Source organism: Sorex fumeus, unplaced genomic scaffold (genome assembly GCF_029834395.1).
Source record: "Sorex fumeus unplaced genomic scaffold, SorFum_2.1 ptg000043l, whole genome shotgun sequence".
NCBI lineage: Eukaryota > Metazoa > Chordata > Mammalia > Eulipotyphla > Soricidae > Sorex > Sorex fumeus.
Genome location: NW_026606100.1, coordinates 27,473,804 through 27,489,347, shown reverse-complemented (window position 1 = coordinate 27,489,347; position 15,544 = coordinate 27,473,804). Strand labels below are relative to the sequence as shown.

General features: G+C 57.1%; 1 protein-coding gene across 1 annotated transcript in view; it reads left to right on the top strand.

Moving 5' to 3' along the window:
- Nucleotides 1–15,544, top strand: part of CRTAC1 (cartilage acidic protein 1) — a 152,988-nt gene that overhangs the window by 108,054 nt on the left and 29,390 nt on the right. Inside the window, exons 4-5 of the mRNA XM_056120585.1 lie at nt 5,234–5,370; nt 10,586–10,742. Coding sequence (XP_055976560.1) covers nt 5,234–5,370; nt 10,586–10,742 — 294 coding nt within the window. The remainder of the gene's footprint in view (nt 1–5,233; nt 5,371–10,585; nt 10,743–15,544) is intronic.

Sequence of the window (15,544 nt, the reverse complement as noted above, 5' to 3'; positions counted from 1 at the left end):
GTCTCCCCCTTACTGCTCAGACCCTCACAGGAGGGCAGGACCATCTCCCAGCATGTCTCTCCCTGGGGGTAGTGCCCTGGAGCTCCCTACCCTCGATGGCTTTGTTTCTCCTTAACCTCTGCCCTCTCAGTCTCCTCTTCCCCAGCTGCTGGCCCCCCACCCCCACCCCCATCCCAAGTGGAGGTACCCCAGGGAAGAGTGTCACTACAAGGAGCCAGAGGCAGACGCTCACAGACCCTGGCCGGGCCGGGCTGAGTGTTTATTACCTGTGCCATCGACCCCACGGCTCGCTGTTTATCTGTCTTCCTGACACACCTAATTACCCAGGTTGCAGCTGCCAGAGCATTCGCTCTTCCTAAATCACAGGCTCCCATCCCTCCTGTCGCCCAGGCCTGCGGGCCTCGGCCTGCAGAAGGGCTGCCATTGATTTTGCCGTTCCCATTTATGATCTACAAGGCGCTGCATCGCCGTTGCACATTTTACTTTAATTAGTTTATTCTTCTGGACATCCCTGGGCAGCCAGAATGCCAGGAGGCTGGGATGGAGGAGGAGGATAGCCATCATGGCACCTCCATTGCCTGGCCGCAGAGCCCAGAGCCTGACTAGACAAGCAATGGAGTAAGCGCAGGGCTGGTCCACAGAGATGAAGGAGGAGAGACCGGTGGGGTGCCGTGGCCGAGCATACCGGGGAGAGACTGGAAGAACTGAATCTTCAAGCTTTTTTTTTTTGGCTTTTTGAGTCACAACCGGCTATGCTCAGGGGTTCCTCCTGGCTCTGTGCTCAGGAATTACTCCTGGCGGTGCTCGGGGGACCATATGGGATGCTGGGAATCGAACTCGGGTCATCCACGTGCAAGGCAAACGCCCTACCCGCTGTACTATCGCTCCAGCCCCTCTTCAAGCATTTTATTGCCATTTGTTTTCAGACAATTCACTGCAGGGGGCTTTTCAAAATTCTCCCAGGCTGGTGTCCACTGAGACGCTCCCAGGAAGCCACTACTGTTGGGTCTTTCCCAAACTCAGATGATCAGACAGTCTTTTCTTTCCTTTTTAAAGTTATTCACAGTAATTTATTACATTGAATATTCCAACACCCATCCCACCACCATTACACCTTCCCACCACCGTTATTTCGAATTTTCCCACCATCACCCAAGAGCATACAGTCTTTTCTCCTGGAGCTCACAGGGATCAGAGTTCCCCCAGGACACCCTTTGAGAGCTGAGACCTCAGACAAGCAGGAGGAAGTGGAGATGGTGAGGCCAATAGAGGGGTGCACAGACCCCCCTACCCCGTCATGTTTTCTGGTCTTGGCCAGCTGCCACAGTGAGTTTAGCCAAGCCCAGAAGCACTGTGGGGACAATGGGGCCTGCGTTCCCCCCTGCAGCCCTGGGTTGCAGGAGGAGCTCTGAGCTGGAGGGACGTGCAGCCCTCAGGGGCCCTGGTTTCACGGGACGGGCCAAGGGCCACTTGCTGGGGAAAAGATGGGAGATCTGGGGAAATGCAGGTGCCTGCAGGGCGCTGCCTGGAGCGCTCCTTCAGGCATGAGGAACAGTGGCAAAGAGGCATTCCCAGGGGACCCCTGGGCCTATGGCAGCCTGGCACCACACTCCCTGTATCCTGAACTCCAAAGAAAACACTTGGAAAGCCTCAGTGCTTGCTATTCACATCGTGGCAAAACCTGTCCTGAGCTCATGTGAACTATTTATAGGCTTTATTTATCCCTCTTTGTGTGAATATTCATATATTTTTCTCTGCAGAAATATTAATGTGTTTAATTATGGGGTGCTGCCCTCTCCCTGCTGGGGGTCTCATGCAATAAATGGTGTGTGCACTGTTACCTTCCTATCACTAAGGAATGGGAAAATGTAAATTTCTAAACACATCCAGTTCTCAGGAGTTGGGGGGAGCAGCTGTGGACCAGTTGGAGGGGGGACGAGGGGGAGAGCTGGGGGTGAGGCCAGGGGTTCTGTGTATTTTCTCCTGGTCAGCCTCTAGTATCCCTGCAAGGGAGGTTTGGCTCTCCCCATCCCACCCCCAGATGAGGAAACAAGGCCAAGAAGCAGATAAGGTAGGCAGAGGCTCGACACTGACCCGAATCCAACCAGGAGACAAGCTCAGGCCTTAGGAGTCAGGGGCCTGCGCTTCTGCCCCGAAGTGGCCCCTTGTTTTCCAGGGGCGCTCCCTTCCACAAAGCCAGCTGTGAGTCTTCATTCCCAGTCTCCCCCAAACTAACCTGGGTCTGCTCTCCTCCTCATGGCTCCCCCGGTCAGGCTTCTGCCCTAAGGCAGAGCAGGATGCCTCAGCCCAAGGCCAGCTCCCAGCACCCGGCAGTCTCCCTGGGGTAAGCTCCAGACTCAGCTCGTGGCCCCAGCGGCGCCCCGTGATCTCCCAAGGCTCCCCAGCAGGGCCACTGGAAGATAAGCCTTCCATCCTCTCCTGGGCAGAGCTTCCCGAGGCCTCACGCGGCCTGGCTCACTCTCACACAGACGCCCCTGTTCTCACTGACATTCTCACACACCCTTGCACACCGGTTCCCCCTACACTCCTCACACCCACACCCTCACTCTCTATCCAGGCTCCTTCTCCCATTCTGGTCCTGTTCCTCTCACATGCATTCTCGGCCCATTCCCCTTCACACGCTCATCCTTCCACACACACCCTCACACATTCTCCTTCACACGCTCGCCTTCAAACACGCTCCCTCACACACACACCCTTCCTCACATACATTCTTCCATACACACCCACACACCCTTACATACACACACCCTCCCTCACAACTCACCCTCCCTCACACACCTTCCCTCACACACCCTCCCTCATACATACTCTCCCATACACACCCTTACACACAAACATCCTCCCTCACAACTCACCCTCTCTCACACACCCTCCCTCATACACACACTCTCCTTCACATACACACCCTTCCTCACACACATACCCTCCCATACACACACCCTCCCCCACACACCCTCCCTTACACACACACCCTCCCTCACAACTCACCCTCCCTACCACTTTCCCTCACATATACACACACCCTCCCATACACACACCCTCCAACACACACACCCTTCCTAACACACCTTCCCTAACACTCTCCTTCCCTCACATATACACACATCTCCTTCACACATCCTCTCTCTCTCACTCACACACACACACACACACACACACACACACACACACTCTCTCTCTCTCCCTCTCACAACTCACCCTCTTCACTTTCCTCACACACACCCTCCTGCAATCATCTTCATGCCCTTCCTCACTGTTGTGACGCTAAACCCCATCAACACCTTGACACAGTTCCTACCCCACAGAACCTGAGTGAGCACCTCATCTCTGGGAGGACTATGACCGTTTCCATCTGAAACCCACCCTTTGGGAGTGGGGTGCCTGTGAAAGTCTCCAGATACATCGTCTCGCCTGCCCTTCACCTGGCTGGGCTTGTTATTGCCGCCTCCATTTACAGCAGCAAGCCCAAGCGTTCAGCTCCTGGCCCATCAACAACGGAACCTAGAGGTTGAGTCGAGGTAGAACCGAAACTCGCACCTATTTGTTTCCTCTGAACCCCGAGTGCTCCACTGCAAAGCCGAGCCACTGCCTCCATCTGAACCTGTTGCCTCACCCGCTGTGTAGCCAGAGAGTCGGGTTCACGGCCCCCTCCCCGAGTCTTCCCGGATTCCTCCACTGCTTCTGTCCTGTGTTTGCTACATAGTCCTCAGGGGTGAAAGACGATCCCTCCTAAGTTCCGAATATCTGCGCCTCCTATTCACCTCACTGAGAAGTGAAGTGAGAAGGACACAGCTCTGCCCTCGAAGACCCCCGGTTCTCACCAGGCCCGAGCTGGAGGAGGCCACAGAGGCATTGCTAAAGGGACTTTCTCACCCAGTTCTCACAGGGCTCAGTGTCCCAGAGGGTTGAGCTCACAGCTCCTTGGTCCCCAGGAGAACCAGGTGCTGCAGGGAGGGGGCACCTTCCGGGACTGCAGAGCCTCTCACCCCACCTCAGGGCGGCCCCCCACTGGCTCCCCGGGAACAAGTGGAGGTGTGAGAGCTCAGCATCTCCCAGTCCTGCACTCAGACCCAGTCTCCACTGGACAGTCACCGGAGCAGGGTGCAGAAGGGGAGAGCCAGGTACGGCTCGTGTCCCACAAGGCAGCAGTGACTATTTCTTCCCTCGTTCTTGGGGTCAGGCAGTGGGCCAGGCCAGGCAATGCTCAGGAGCTATTCCTGGTTCTATGCTGGGTAGTAACCCCGAATGTAGTGCTGAGAATCAAAACAAGGTCAGCTGCATGCAAGGCAAGCACCTTAACCCTGTCTTATCACTCTGGGTCCTGGCCAGTCTTTCTCTGTCTCTCTCTGCCTCTGTCTGTCTCTGCCTCTGTCTGTCTCTGCCTCTGTCTCTCTGTCTCTCTCTCTGTCTTCTCTCTGTCTCTCTCCTCTCTCTCCCCCTGTCTCTCATTCTCTCCTCTCACACACACACTCTCTCACTCTCTCCTCTTTCTCTCTCCTACTCTCTCTCTTTTCTCTCTTCTCTCTCTCCTCTCTCTTTCTCTCTCCTCTCTCACTCTCTCTCTCCTCTCTCTGTCTCTCTCCTCTCTCACTCTCTCTCTCCTCTCTGTCTCTGTTTCTGTCTATCTCCTCTCTTCTCCTCTTTCCTCTGTCTCTCTCTCTGTCTCTCTCTTTCTCTCTCCTCTCTCTTCTCTATTTCTCCTCTCTCTTCTCTCCCTTTCTCCCACTCTCTCTCCTCTCTCTTTACCTCTCTCTCTGTCTCTCTGTCTATTTCTGTATCTCTCTCTTCTCCTCTCTCTCTTTGTCTCTCTCTTTGTCTCTCCTCTCTTTCTCCCGTCTATTTCTCCTCTCTCTCTCTCTCTCTCCCTCCCTCCCTCCCTCCCCCCTCTGCTGAGCAACCATGCAGTCCCGAGGAGCACAGCACACACCACACACCGGCCTCCTGGGAGCCGAACATGCTTTGCCCACACCAGCCGACTGAGCTTGCCTCCCTGAACTGTTTTTCTGAGCCCGAGTTTCCTCTCGAGTGGGAATCCCAGCCTGCACCCTCCCACCACACCCCAGTGGACCATCACCTGCCTGTATGACAGCTGAGCAGGTCGCAGACCACCCCTGGACCCCCCAGCCGCACCCCGCTATGTCACATGCCAGCCCCAGGCCTGTGCCCGGGCACTGTCTAGCAGCTGTCCCTTTGCTCCTCCTTTTCCCAGGGGTGGCCACATACACCGATAAGTTGTTCAAGTTCCGCAACAACCGCTGGGAGGATATCCTGAGCGACGAGGTCAACGTGGCCCGCGGGGTGGCCAGCCTCTTTGCCGGGCGCTCTGTGGCCTGCGTGGACAGGACGGTGAGTTCAGGGGTGCCCGGGGGGAGGGCGATGCAGTGGCATGAGAGGCAGGAGGGGAGCCGGCAGGCAGACACGCCCACACGGTGGGGTGCTGTAGGGCCGAGCCCCAGGGCGCACTGGCTGATGCCTCCCTGGGCGCCTGGTACCCAAGAGCTGCCAAAGGCTCCCCACCTGGGTGCTCTTAGGATGGGGCATGACCCGGTCCCACCTCCTTTCTCTCGTGTGGCCTCCTGCAGCCTCGTGTCCAGTGAGTCAGGAGAGCTGCAGCAGGTACAGTCAGGAGGGACACAGGGAATCACCCAGCCCCAACCTCTTAGGTCAGGAAGCCACTGGCCACTTTGGGATCCCTCACCCATTGGCTCAGCCAGGATGTCTGAAGAGCCTACTCGGTGCCAGGCGTGGGGCCAGAGCTCTCCACCCCACGGATAATCACAGGGAATGAAGACGTGACAGGGGGCTCGAGGCTGCCTGAGTGAGCACGTCCCTTAAGGAATCCAGAGCTCCGCCACGCTTCCGGGTCCGGCTAGCTGGCCCTGCACAGAGGTGACAAGCCACAGTGTGTCGGGTGGGGGGGGGGGGAGGAAGAGAAGAGGGGGCAGAGCAGCTGCAGCCATCTGCCCTTGGGGGGCCCCCGCCCGGGCTCGAGGCCCAGCCGAGCGGGAGGCATGCCGTGGAGGTGATTTATCCCTCCTGTCACCTGCTCCCTTGCCGCCCCCTCCTTGGCTTTATAAACAGTCATTACTAAATCAGGGGCCCAGCTGCTGCCCGCCGCCACCGAGCCCCGAGTCCCTGGCACTCACAGGGGGCAGGGGCACGGGGGTGCGTACATTTGGGGATTGAGGTGGCACCGTGGGGATTGGGGATTCAGTGTGAATATTCACAGCAGGGGCCGCCAGGCCTTGGGAGAAGGCAGGTGCCAGGTATAAATATTTATTTCTTAACAAGCTGGTGCCGGGAAGAGGAGCCAAGCTGGGCTGTGAAGCCACATTTAGCCCTGACCTGAATTCGTGCCACCTGGACTCCTGCCTGGTGGCGGGAGGGGGGACAGGGAGGCGACTCGGTGCGCGAGACCCCAGAGGAGTGGGGAGTGGGGGGTGAGGGGGAGGCACCAGACGTGGCCCCCGACGGCGGCTGTTCCCCATGCTGATGGGAGGGCCCTGAAGGCTGATCACAAAGAGATGCTCCTGAACAAGGTCACGTGCACACCCTTGCACCAAGCACAGGACAAAGACACCGTGTGACAGGCAACGGACAAAAGAAAGAAAAGCAAGCAAGGACTGTAATACCCAGAGCAGGCACCCTGGAAGTGCCCGGTGGCTTCCTTAGTCCCTGCACTCTCCCTGCCTGGGGCAGTGAAAGGACCCCCTGCACCCCCCGTCAGTGGGTCTGCACAAGGAGAGCGGCGACTTTCCTGGGTCTGGCCAGCACGCTTGCAGCGGACAGGTGTGGTAAGGAGACGTAGAGGCAGGCCTGGCAGAGGATCACCGAGGAGGCCGCAGTGGTTGCAGGAGCCATCCGTCACAATAGCAAATTCTTGTTTACCAAGCTCCCTGGCAGGCCCTGAGCCGAGGGGGTTGCACACGTCATCTCACTGAATCCTCAGAAAGAGCCAAGGAAGGAAGCGCCATCCCGGTCCCGTTCTACAGAGGAGGAAGCGAAGGCTTCAAGCAAGTCAGCAGATGGATCTTGGCCGAGCAGGAAGAGGCCGGCTGAGTCAGGAGTGGAGGCTTGCTTGCCTGCCGGAAATGATTTGGGGAGCGGGAAGGTTTGGGTGCCACACCCCGGCTCTGTGTGCTCAGGAGTCACTCTCGACAGTGCTCAGGAGATCATGGGGGATGGCAGGAATCGAACTGGGGTCAGCCACATGCAGGAAGTGCCTCTCCATGCTCTCTCCCCATGTGGCTGCCTGCCTGTGCCTCATTACCAACAAGAGTATCAGGTTCAAATTTCTCTCTTTTTTATTTTAAATCATGCACAATGCTTTTATTTGATTTATGTTATTTGGTGGGGGGAGGTCACATCTGGTTATGCTCAGGGTTACTCCTAACCCTGTGCTCAGGAATCACTCCTGGCAGGCTCAGAGAGCCTTACGGGATGCCAGGAATTGAACTCAGGTCAGCTGCATCCAAGGAAAATGCCTACCCACTGTATACTGTCATTCTGTCCTCTCAGACTCAAATTTCTAACCACCTGTTATATTATAACATCTACCCAACTCCTTCCTCGGTCCCACAGCCCCTACCTGGGGCCTTTTTAGCATACATGGTCAGTACTCTTCAGAGTGATGTCCCCACTGAGAGCATCGACATTGCCAGAAATGCAGGTTCTAGGCACCAGCCCCCGCCTCCAAACCCCCTGACCTACAAGCCCAGAAGAGCGGGGGAGCGGGGGGTTGAGACCAGCCACCTGGATTCAAGCAAGTGAATCTGCTATGGGCAGGATCCTGACAGGACATTGTCCAGGTCAGTGTTCCCAACACCCGTGCAGAGATCTCACCCTCAGCCTTTCTGGACCCCAGATCCTCATACCCCCCACCCCAACCCCACCTCTCAGGCCCCATGGCCTCATCACTCACCTCCTCTCTGGCGCTGCTCAGGCCAATATCTTACAAGAAGCAGCCCCTGATCGATAATGATTATGCCTCATGTTTATATAGCATTTTTATCTTTTCAAAGGCCTTTCACATGCGTTGTCTCATTTCATCTTCTCAGCCAAGAAGTGTGGGGCGGGATGGAGGGCAGGGAGGGGGTGTTTGATCTGTGTGGAGCAACCGAGGGGAAGCTTTAGAAGAGGCTGAGAAACCTGCCAGTTAGGGGCCGATCCTGGACTTGGACCTGGGATCGTGCCCTAGACTCTTCGTTCTCAGACCACAGTTCCTGCACCAACTGCATCCACATCTCTGGCAGCTTACGAGAAATGTAAGTTTCCAGGCCACTCCCTCTCTCCTTAGGAAGGCTGGGACACCCCTTCCACTGTAACAGGTCCTCCATAATCTGGAGGGAGAACCTTTAGAGGCTAAAGTGGGCTACCTCCTGTCTCGGACCCAACGCTGCAGAGCCATCTTCCTTCCCCTACAATCATCTAGCCCTTTTCAAATTATCTCGGTCAAGTTCACATGTGAATTTCTGAGACTTCTACAGCAGTAACACATCTGGCAAGTGCCCCTTCTGTCACCCCTACCTACTGACGTAAAGAACTAGGTATGACCAAATTTTATAAATATTCTCATTTCCAGCAAAGTACATTTCAGTTCATTTGGGCCTAATTGCCCATGTGTTGATGAGATGGCTAACAGCTGGTCGGGTCAGGGTGGTTACAGTGATGTAGGACTCTTGCCTTTGGCCCCATTCGTTCGCTGTCCAGCTGATCCGTCCACACATGCTCTCCAAGCACCTGACAGGGGCAGGGAAACTCTTGAAGTTTCCCCCTGGTCATGAAGCTGTGTCTGGAAAAACAGACTTCATTGCTCACATCTGTTTTCGCCAGGAGCATGTGTGTGTGTGTGTGTGTGTGTGTGTGTGTGTGTGTGTGTGTGTGTGTGTGTGAAGATGCAGGTTCTGGTCCAGTAGGCCCTCATTCTAACACACTCCCAGACAACATCCCCTGCTGCTGTGAGTGACGGGGCTGTAAAGTGCAACTCTCCAAGAAGACTCATGAAGACTCAGAGAACCAGGACAGAAAAGGCATGTGGAGAGCAGCAGTTCTACCACCTCCAGCATGTTCCCCTGACATGCCTGGCCTCTGACTCAGCACCCAGCGTCAGCCTCGGGGCCTCTCCAGTCCCCCCACCCCACCCGCCATCCATCTGGTCTTCTCTGTGCCTGGAAGGGTTTTTCCTCCCCACTTCTCCTAGCCGAGCCGACTCCCAGAAGAGCTTCTCTGAAAGCGCCATAACCAGTGCCTTCCTCTAGTGAGGAAGGAGCCCCCCTTCCACTTTTGTGCACACGCTCTGAGCCACACACCTACAGCTGCCTGATGGTTGGTGGGCCTGCAGCCCCCCTGGACGCTGGGCTCCTTCACCAGCCACACCTCACAGCGTGACAGACCCTGGAAGGGTGGAGATCCCAGGGAAGGTTCAAATCAGTGGCCAGTCAGGTGGGGAGGGAAGGTCACCTCCAGGGGCCACCAGCTGAGCAGCTCTCCAAGAGGGCCACAAAGAAGGGTGACAGCTGTCTGGGCTCGGCTGTTTCTCTGGCTTTGCCTGGTGTTTATGACTTGCCTTTCAGCGGGGCTTGATGGAGCCTGAGGATGATGACTTCGTCTTCGTCGCCTTTGTAGCCGGGCACCTTGCGCGTAGTTGGAGCTCAAAAACCATTTACTGTCTGATTAATTAGAGGGAAGGGATGAAAGGCTGAGCGGAAAGCTCGAAAACTGGCTTCGAAATTATGTCTGTCTCGGGGGAGAAAGGAGGCATCCATTGAAGAAATCACGCCATTATAATAACAGGCGGAAAGGAGCCTTCCATGGGCAGTGTCTGGGACTGGGGAAGAGAAAGACTCCGGCAAAGAGGAGCCAGTGCCCAGGGCTTCTCCTGGTGCCAAGCGGTGGGGGGCGAGGGAGAGGCGGGGGGTTGGAGACAGTGTTCTAAAGGCAGAAGCAGAATGAGACTTGTATCTGGGCATAAGGGGAAACCAGCCACTGGAGGAGGGGAGGAGAATGCTGCCTGGCTTGGTTCTACCCAAGGAGAGGAGTAGAGAAGTGGGGGAGTGAGGCAGGGAGGTGGCTCAGGAATCTGCTTGTCATCTTGGCCAGAGTGAGCATGAACAGGAGCAAGAGAGAGAGAGAGAGAGAGAGATGGAGAATAATGCGAATTGGTAGATCAATCAATCAGCAAATATTTATTGAGCAGCTACCCTGGCTGGCAGCTGGAGAGAGCTCAGCTGGAGGGAGGCACATTAGAAAATTGTCTATTAAAAAAAAAAAGGTGCTTGTGGGGGGAGAAGGACAGGCGAGTTTTCTGGCAAAGGATGGAAGGGGGAAGTGAGGTTGCTTTGTTGGAGACCCCACGATCACTGCCATTCCGGAACAGCAGGGCTTCCGGGAAAAGCCCCTCCGGAGCTGGACCCTTGTGCACAGCCCCACAAAGGTCAGGCACCCAGACCCAGAGAGAGGCCAGACCAGGTCCCACCCGAGGATGGGAGAGCCGCTTTCTGGGGGTGAAGCTTCCCTGGGACCCTGCCCACCCACCGCCTCCACCCCCCACCCACTCCCCCAGGGCTCCGGACGCTACTCCATCTACATCGCCAACTACGCCTACGGTGACGTGGGTCCTGACGCCCTCATTGAGATGGACCCCGAGGCCAGTGACCTCTCCCGGGGCATCCTGGCTCTCCGTGACGTGGCTGCTGAGGCTGGGGTCAGCAAGTACACAGGTATGAGGGGAACACGGCGCGCCTGTGGGGCTGGGCCTCCTCCCGGGGTAGGGATGTGACGGCCCCTCCCTTCCATCCCCACAGCACAGCAGGCTCCTTAAGTTGGTCTCCGCAAGGACTTGTGGGACAGAAAACCAGCAGATGTGGCTTTTGGTTGGGGGGGAGGGGGGTCACATGGCGGGAGGACATTGCACTTCGGGGCTTGTCAGAAAGTGGGGTGAAGGTACCCCCCACATCCCCCTTCTCCCTGGAGCCTCATTTCTTGCCCCTTCTCTAGCTGCCCACCCACAGGACGGGGAGCGGGTTCTGGAGGATTAGACTGACAGGCCACCGAGGCCGAGATTTAAAGCCTTCTTTATTGCCAAACAGCAGATGAAATTATTTACTTACATGTAAGCAGCCAGGAATCGGGTGCTAAATCCCTAAGCCGCGGCTGCCCCCTCACCCCCCCCCCCCCCCCGTCTCGGATAGCTGAGCTCAAAGAATTTGTGCTCTTGTTCCCAGACCATTCCTGCCCTTTTTCTGAAGTCACACTCTCTGGCCTCCCCCGTGGCCGCCACCCACGTCTTTCCTGGTCAGGGGTCATTTCATCCGAGATCTTTCTAGGGAAGGCTGTTTTCCTCCCTGCAGCCTGGCCGCTGATGGGGCTGTGACCAGCTGCCAACAGCCTGCTGATGGCCCAGCAGCCAAGTTCCTGGGTGAGGGGCCTGAAACCAGGGCTCCAGACCTGACACAACGTCTCACGTGAACTTGAACCTCCCCTTCCCTCTGAGCCTGACCTTTGGGTGTAAGAGTCCTATCACCAGAGGTAGAGAGAGCTCAAAGGGCTGGCGTGCAGGCTTAGTGTGCAAGAGAACCATTGGCACTGTGACCCCCTCAGCAGCACTGTGAGATGTGCCCCCCAAACCTAAAACACCAAAACCAGAACCAAAACAAAAGCCAAAACTGTTTCTCTCATACTAACCTGGCAGGGGAGATACCATGATGAGAACTGGAGCCATAGCACAGTAGGTCGGGTGATTGCCTTGCACATGGCTGACCTGGGTCTGATCCCCAGAACCCATGTGACTCCCCAAGTACCACCAGGAGTGATTCCCAAGTGCAGAGCCAGGAGTAACTTTTTTTTTCCTGATAGAAATTTTCTTTTTCATAAAGTAGTTCACAATAGTTCATTACAGATAATATTCAAACACCAATCCCACCATCAAGCACCTTCCCACCACAATAAGAGGGAAGTGTGTGAAGGTTGTAAAGGTTGTATTTCATTCCGGAACTATTTAAACCCGTATATAAGCGAATACAAGCAAGTATGTTAAAAGGAGTAACTCTTTTTTTTTTCCTTTTTTAGTCACACCTGGCAATGCTCAGGGGTTACTCCTGGATCTGCACTCAGGAATTCCTCCTGGCGGTGCTTAGGGGACCATATGGGATGCCAGATATTGAACCTGGGTTGGCCGCATACAAGGCAAACGCCCTACCCTCTGTGCTATAGCTCCAACCCCAAAAGGAGTAACTCTTGAGCATCACCACGTGTGGCCCAAGAAAATCAAACAAATTTTAAAAAGTTTCTCTCATTAGCCAACCTACCCGATCTCTTCAGCCCAACCATGGGGCCAGTGGGGCTCCCTGAAAAACATCCAGCTGCCTCACTCAGATGGTGGCACCAATCATCTCCAAATCCCTCCTCGAAGGGGTCATCAAGGGAATGCTCCCTTCCCCCCAAGTTTACGATGCCTCTCTCTGGCCACTTTTACACCTCAGGGGATGAACATTGTCCTGTCTGGCAACATCTGTCAGGACAAGTGATTAGTCAAACAGTCTGCACAGTGTGAACCCATCAGAGTTCCAGTGTGCCCCTCACAAGCTGTCTCTACCTGAGATCAACCTGCAAGGGCTTCAGACTAGACACCATCTGCCCATTTTCCTGAGTCTGTCTCCATTCTGCACCCAGGGCTGGCAAAGGCAGGTGGGCTGGGGGATGCAGCACAGGATCTGGGAATCGAAGGACACATGGGCTATGGCTGCGATAGGTGCCCAGGGGCAGGGGTGGGAGTGGTGGGTGGGCATTGAGTGGGCTGGCTGATCTGGCAGAGGGGCGGGCACCGAGGAAGGGAACAGAGACTGGGAGGAGGTGACTGAAGAGGCCTGACGGGGTCGGGTGCTCCAGCCAACTGTGCCCATGCGCGGGGAGCCGGGGCAGCTCAAGGAAGGGCCACAACGTCTGTCCGTGCAGGGCACAGGCGGGCTGGGGCAGCTGGCATGCCCACAGGACACGTTAGAGCAGACTTCCAAGAGCCATTTGGCTGGCACGAACCTATTTGGCCCACCAAGTGATCTGTCTGCCCGCCTTCCCCAGTCCCCCTCCCCTGCTCACCAAGCCCCCCAGCTCAGCCCTCCTGGCCCACTGTCGCTCCCTTAACAACATGCGGACATCTGGCGGGCATGCTGGCCCAGAGTGCCCCGGGAGTCCCGGGAATGGACCCCAAGTGTCGGAGCCGCCCCCCGGCCAGCCTGCTGGCGGAGGCGCGGGCGTAGGGCCAGCGTTCGGCTCCAGGTTGAACTCTTGGGGCCCAGGAAGGTGGGGTGGACAGCAGGCAGGGGTAGGCTAGGAGGGAAAACAAGGCACACAGCACCCCTCTGCCGCACAGATTTTAGAAAAGTGCAAACGGGGGAGGTGTGGGGAGAAGGCACTTTCCCAGGGCCTGAGGGGTTGGGGTGGGGTACGTGGAGACTCCCGCCGGCCAGCCTCGCCGGCCTGTCCAGGGCTCCCCACCGATTGGCTCTCAGGACCCCGCCGTGCCCCCGTGTGCTGTGGCTGAGGCAGCTGCCTGGCCTGGGGTGCACAGCAGCGGGAGGAGGCCCGGCCACTGCGTGCTGCCCACACCAGCGCGGCGGGGTGGGGGAGGGGAGGCCGCGGCACTGCGCCCGCGGCCGCCGCTTGGCTGGGTCACAGTGCCATCTAGCGGCCAATGTACCCACTCTCCGGGGACTCCAGGGCCCCTGGAGGGTGGCCTCGGCCGCGGAGCCTGAGTGCTGAGCACTGTGCCTGAGAGCTGGCCCCAGGAGGGGATACTGTGAGAGCCCCCCACCCTCTGGGGTTCTTCGAGGGGCGAGGGGCTGCCCTGCCTTGGAGTCCGGAGAATATGCTGCAGAGGGCAGTGCCCAGGACAGAGGGGGTGCAGGCGGTCCCCTGCCTGGGTGGCACCTTGAACTGGCCATCCTGCAGGTGCTGAGCACAGGCTCAAAGATGTGCTCTGTGCCCATCTCCTGTTTCTAGGACCTGCTCTGCAGGTAGGGTCGGGCGCTTGCTACACTCTCTGGGCCCCGGTTTTCTCACTATAAGAGGGGTTAGGGCACTTGCTATGCACGCAACCAGCCCAAGTTCTATCCCTGGCATCACCGAGAATCCCCCGAGCCCTGCCAGGGGTGATCCCTGAGCACAGACCCAAGAGTAAGCCCTAACCCCCTTCCCAACAGGAGAGGCTTGCTGGGAGCAGGAAGGAAGGACAGGTCTGCCGGCCGCAGGCAGCACCCCGGGGATGAGGAGCCACACCCAGAGGCTCTGACCATGATGCAGGCCTCTGTTGGGCATCACCTGGGCACAGGAGAGAGTGCCCGGCTAGCATCCCCGTCCCCACCCCAGAACCTCCCTCCCTGTGTCCCTGTCACCCTGGGTTTGGTCTTGGGACATCTTTGACCCCATCCTCATAGGGTCCCTGCCCCCCCGCCCCCCGCCTCACCTCTGGGCCCTGACCCTCCCCCTGCCCAGGAACTCTGCGCTTTGGCCTCACCCTTCGAGGGAGCATCTGTCCAGGCTACAAGATGGTGATTAAAGAAGCCTTAAAAGAAATTTGGAAAGAAAATGAAGGTGGATTTATGGTGTCGGGTGGGGAGTGTGGCTGCCGGCTGGGAGCGGTACAGAACAAAGCGAGGGCAGATCTGATTTATAGGAAGTCATTACTGCAGGAGACGGAGGGACTGGAGCCCAGCTGAGGCCTTTTGCTCAAGCCCTACCAGCCACCCAGGAGGGGACACGGGCCCCAGGGTGGGGCCCCAGATGCCCAGGTCGCCAGGCAAGCCCGGGATTTGAGTGAGGGGCAGTCAGGCTGACAGCCAGGGACAGGCAGGCCAGAGTGAGGGCTCCAGGCCCAGGACCTCCCTGGGAGTGGCCCCAAGGGCTTCTGGAGCCCAGGATGTCTGGTGCATTCAGGGACAGACAGAGGGGACAGCCTTTCTTTTTGCACAAACGTGGCTGTGTTAGAGAACACAAACACAAGCTGTGTGTGCTTCCTCCCACCCCCATCCCCCACGCAAAGACAGATTTTAAAGAAATGTCATGTTGGTGGCTGGCCACTCTGGGTCTCACCTCAGGGAATACAGGGGCTGGAGCCATAGCACAGCGGGTAGGGCATTTGCCTTGCACACAGCCAACCCAGGTTCGATTCCCAGCATCCCATATGGTCCCCCAAGCACTGCCATGGGTAATTCCTGAGTGCATGAATCAGGAGTAACCCCTGTGCATCGCTGGGTTTGACCTAAAAAAAAAATTCACCTCAGAGTATACGGATATTTCCTCCAACAAGAATGAACCTTTGAAGGAATATCTGCAGCCACAGGTGACAAAGCCCAGATTCCGGTGTCACCACCATGTGGGCGTGAGATGTATCCCGTGGCCTGCTGGCCACAGCCACACCTCCCTGAGCCTCAGTTTCCTCACCCAGCACACAAGAGTGAGTGGGTGGTGGCACCCAGGGGTGTATTCCTGCCCAGCTTTGGCTGCCTTCTGACCCCTCATTCCTATC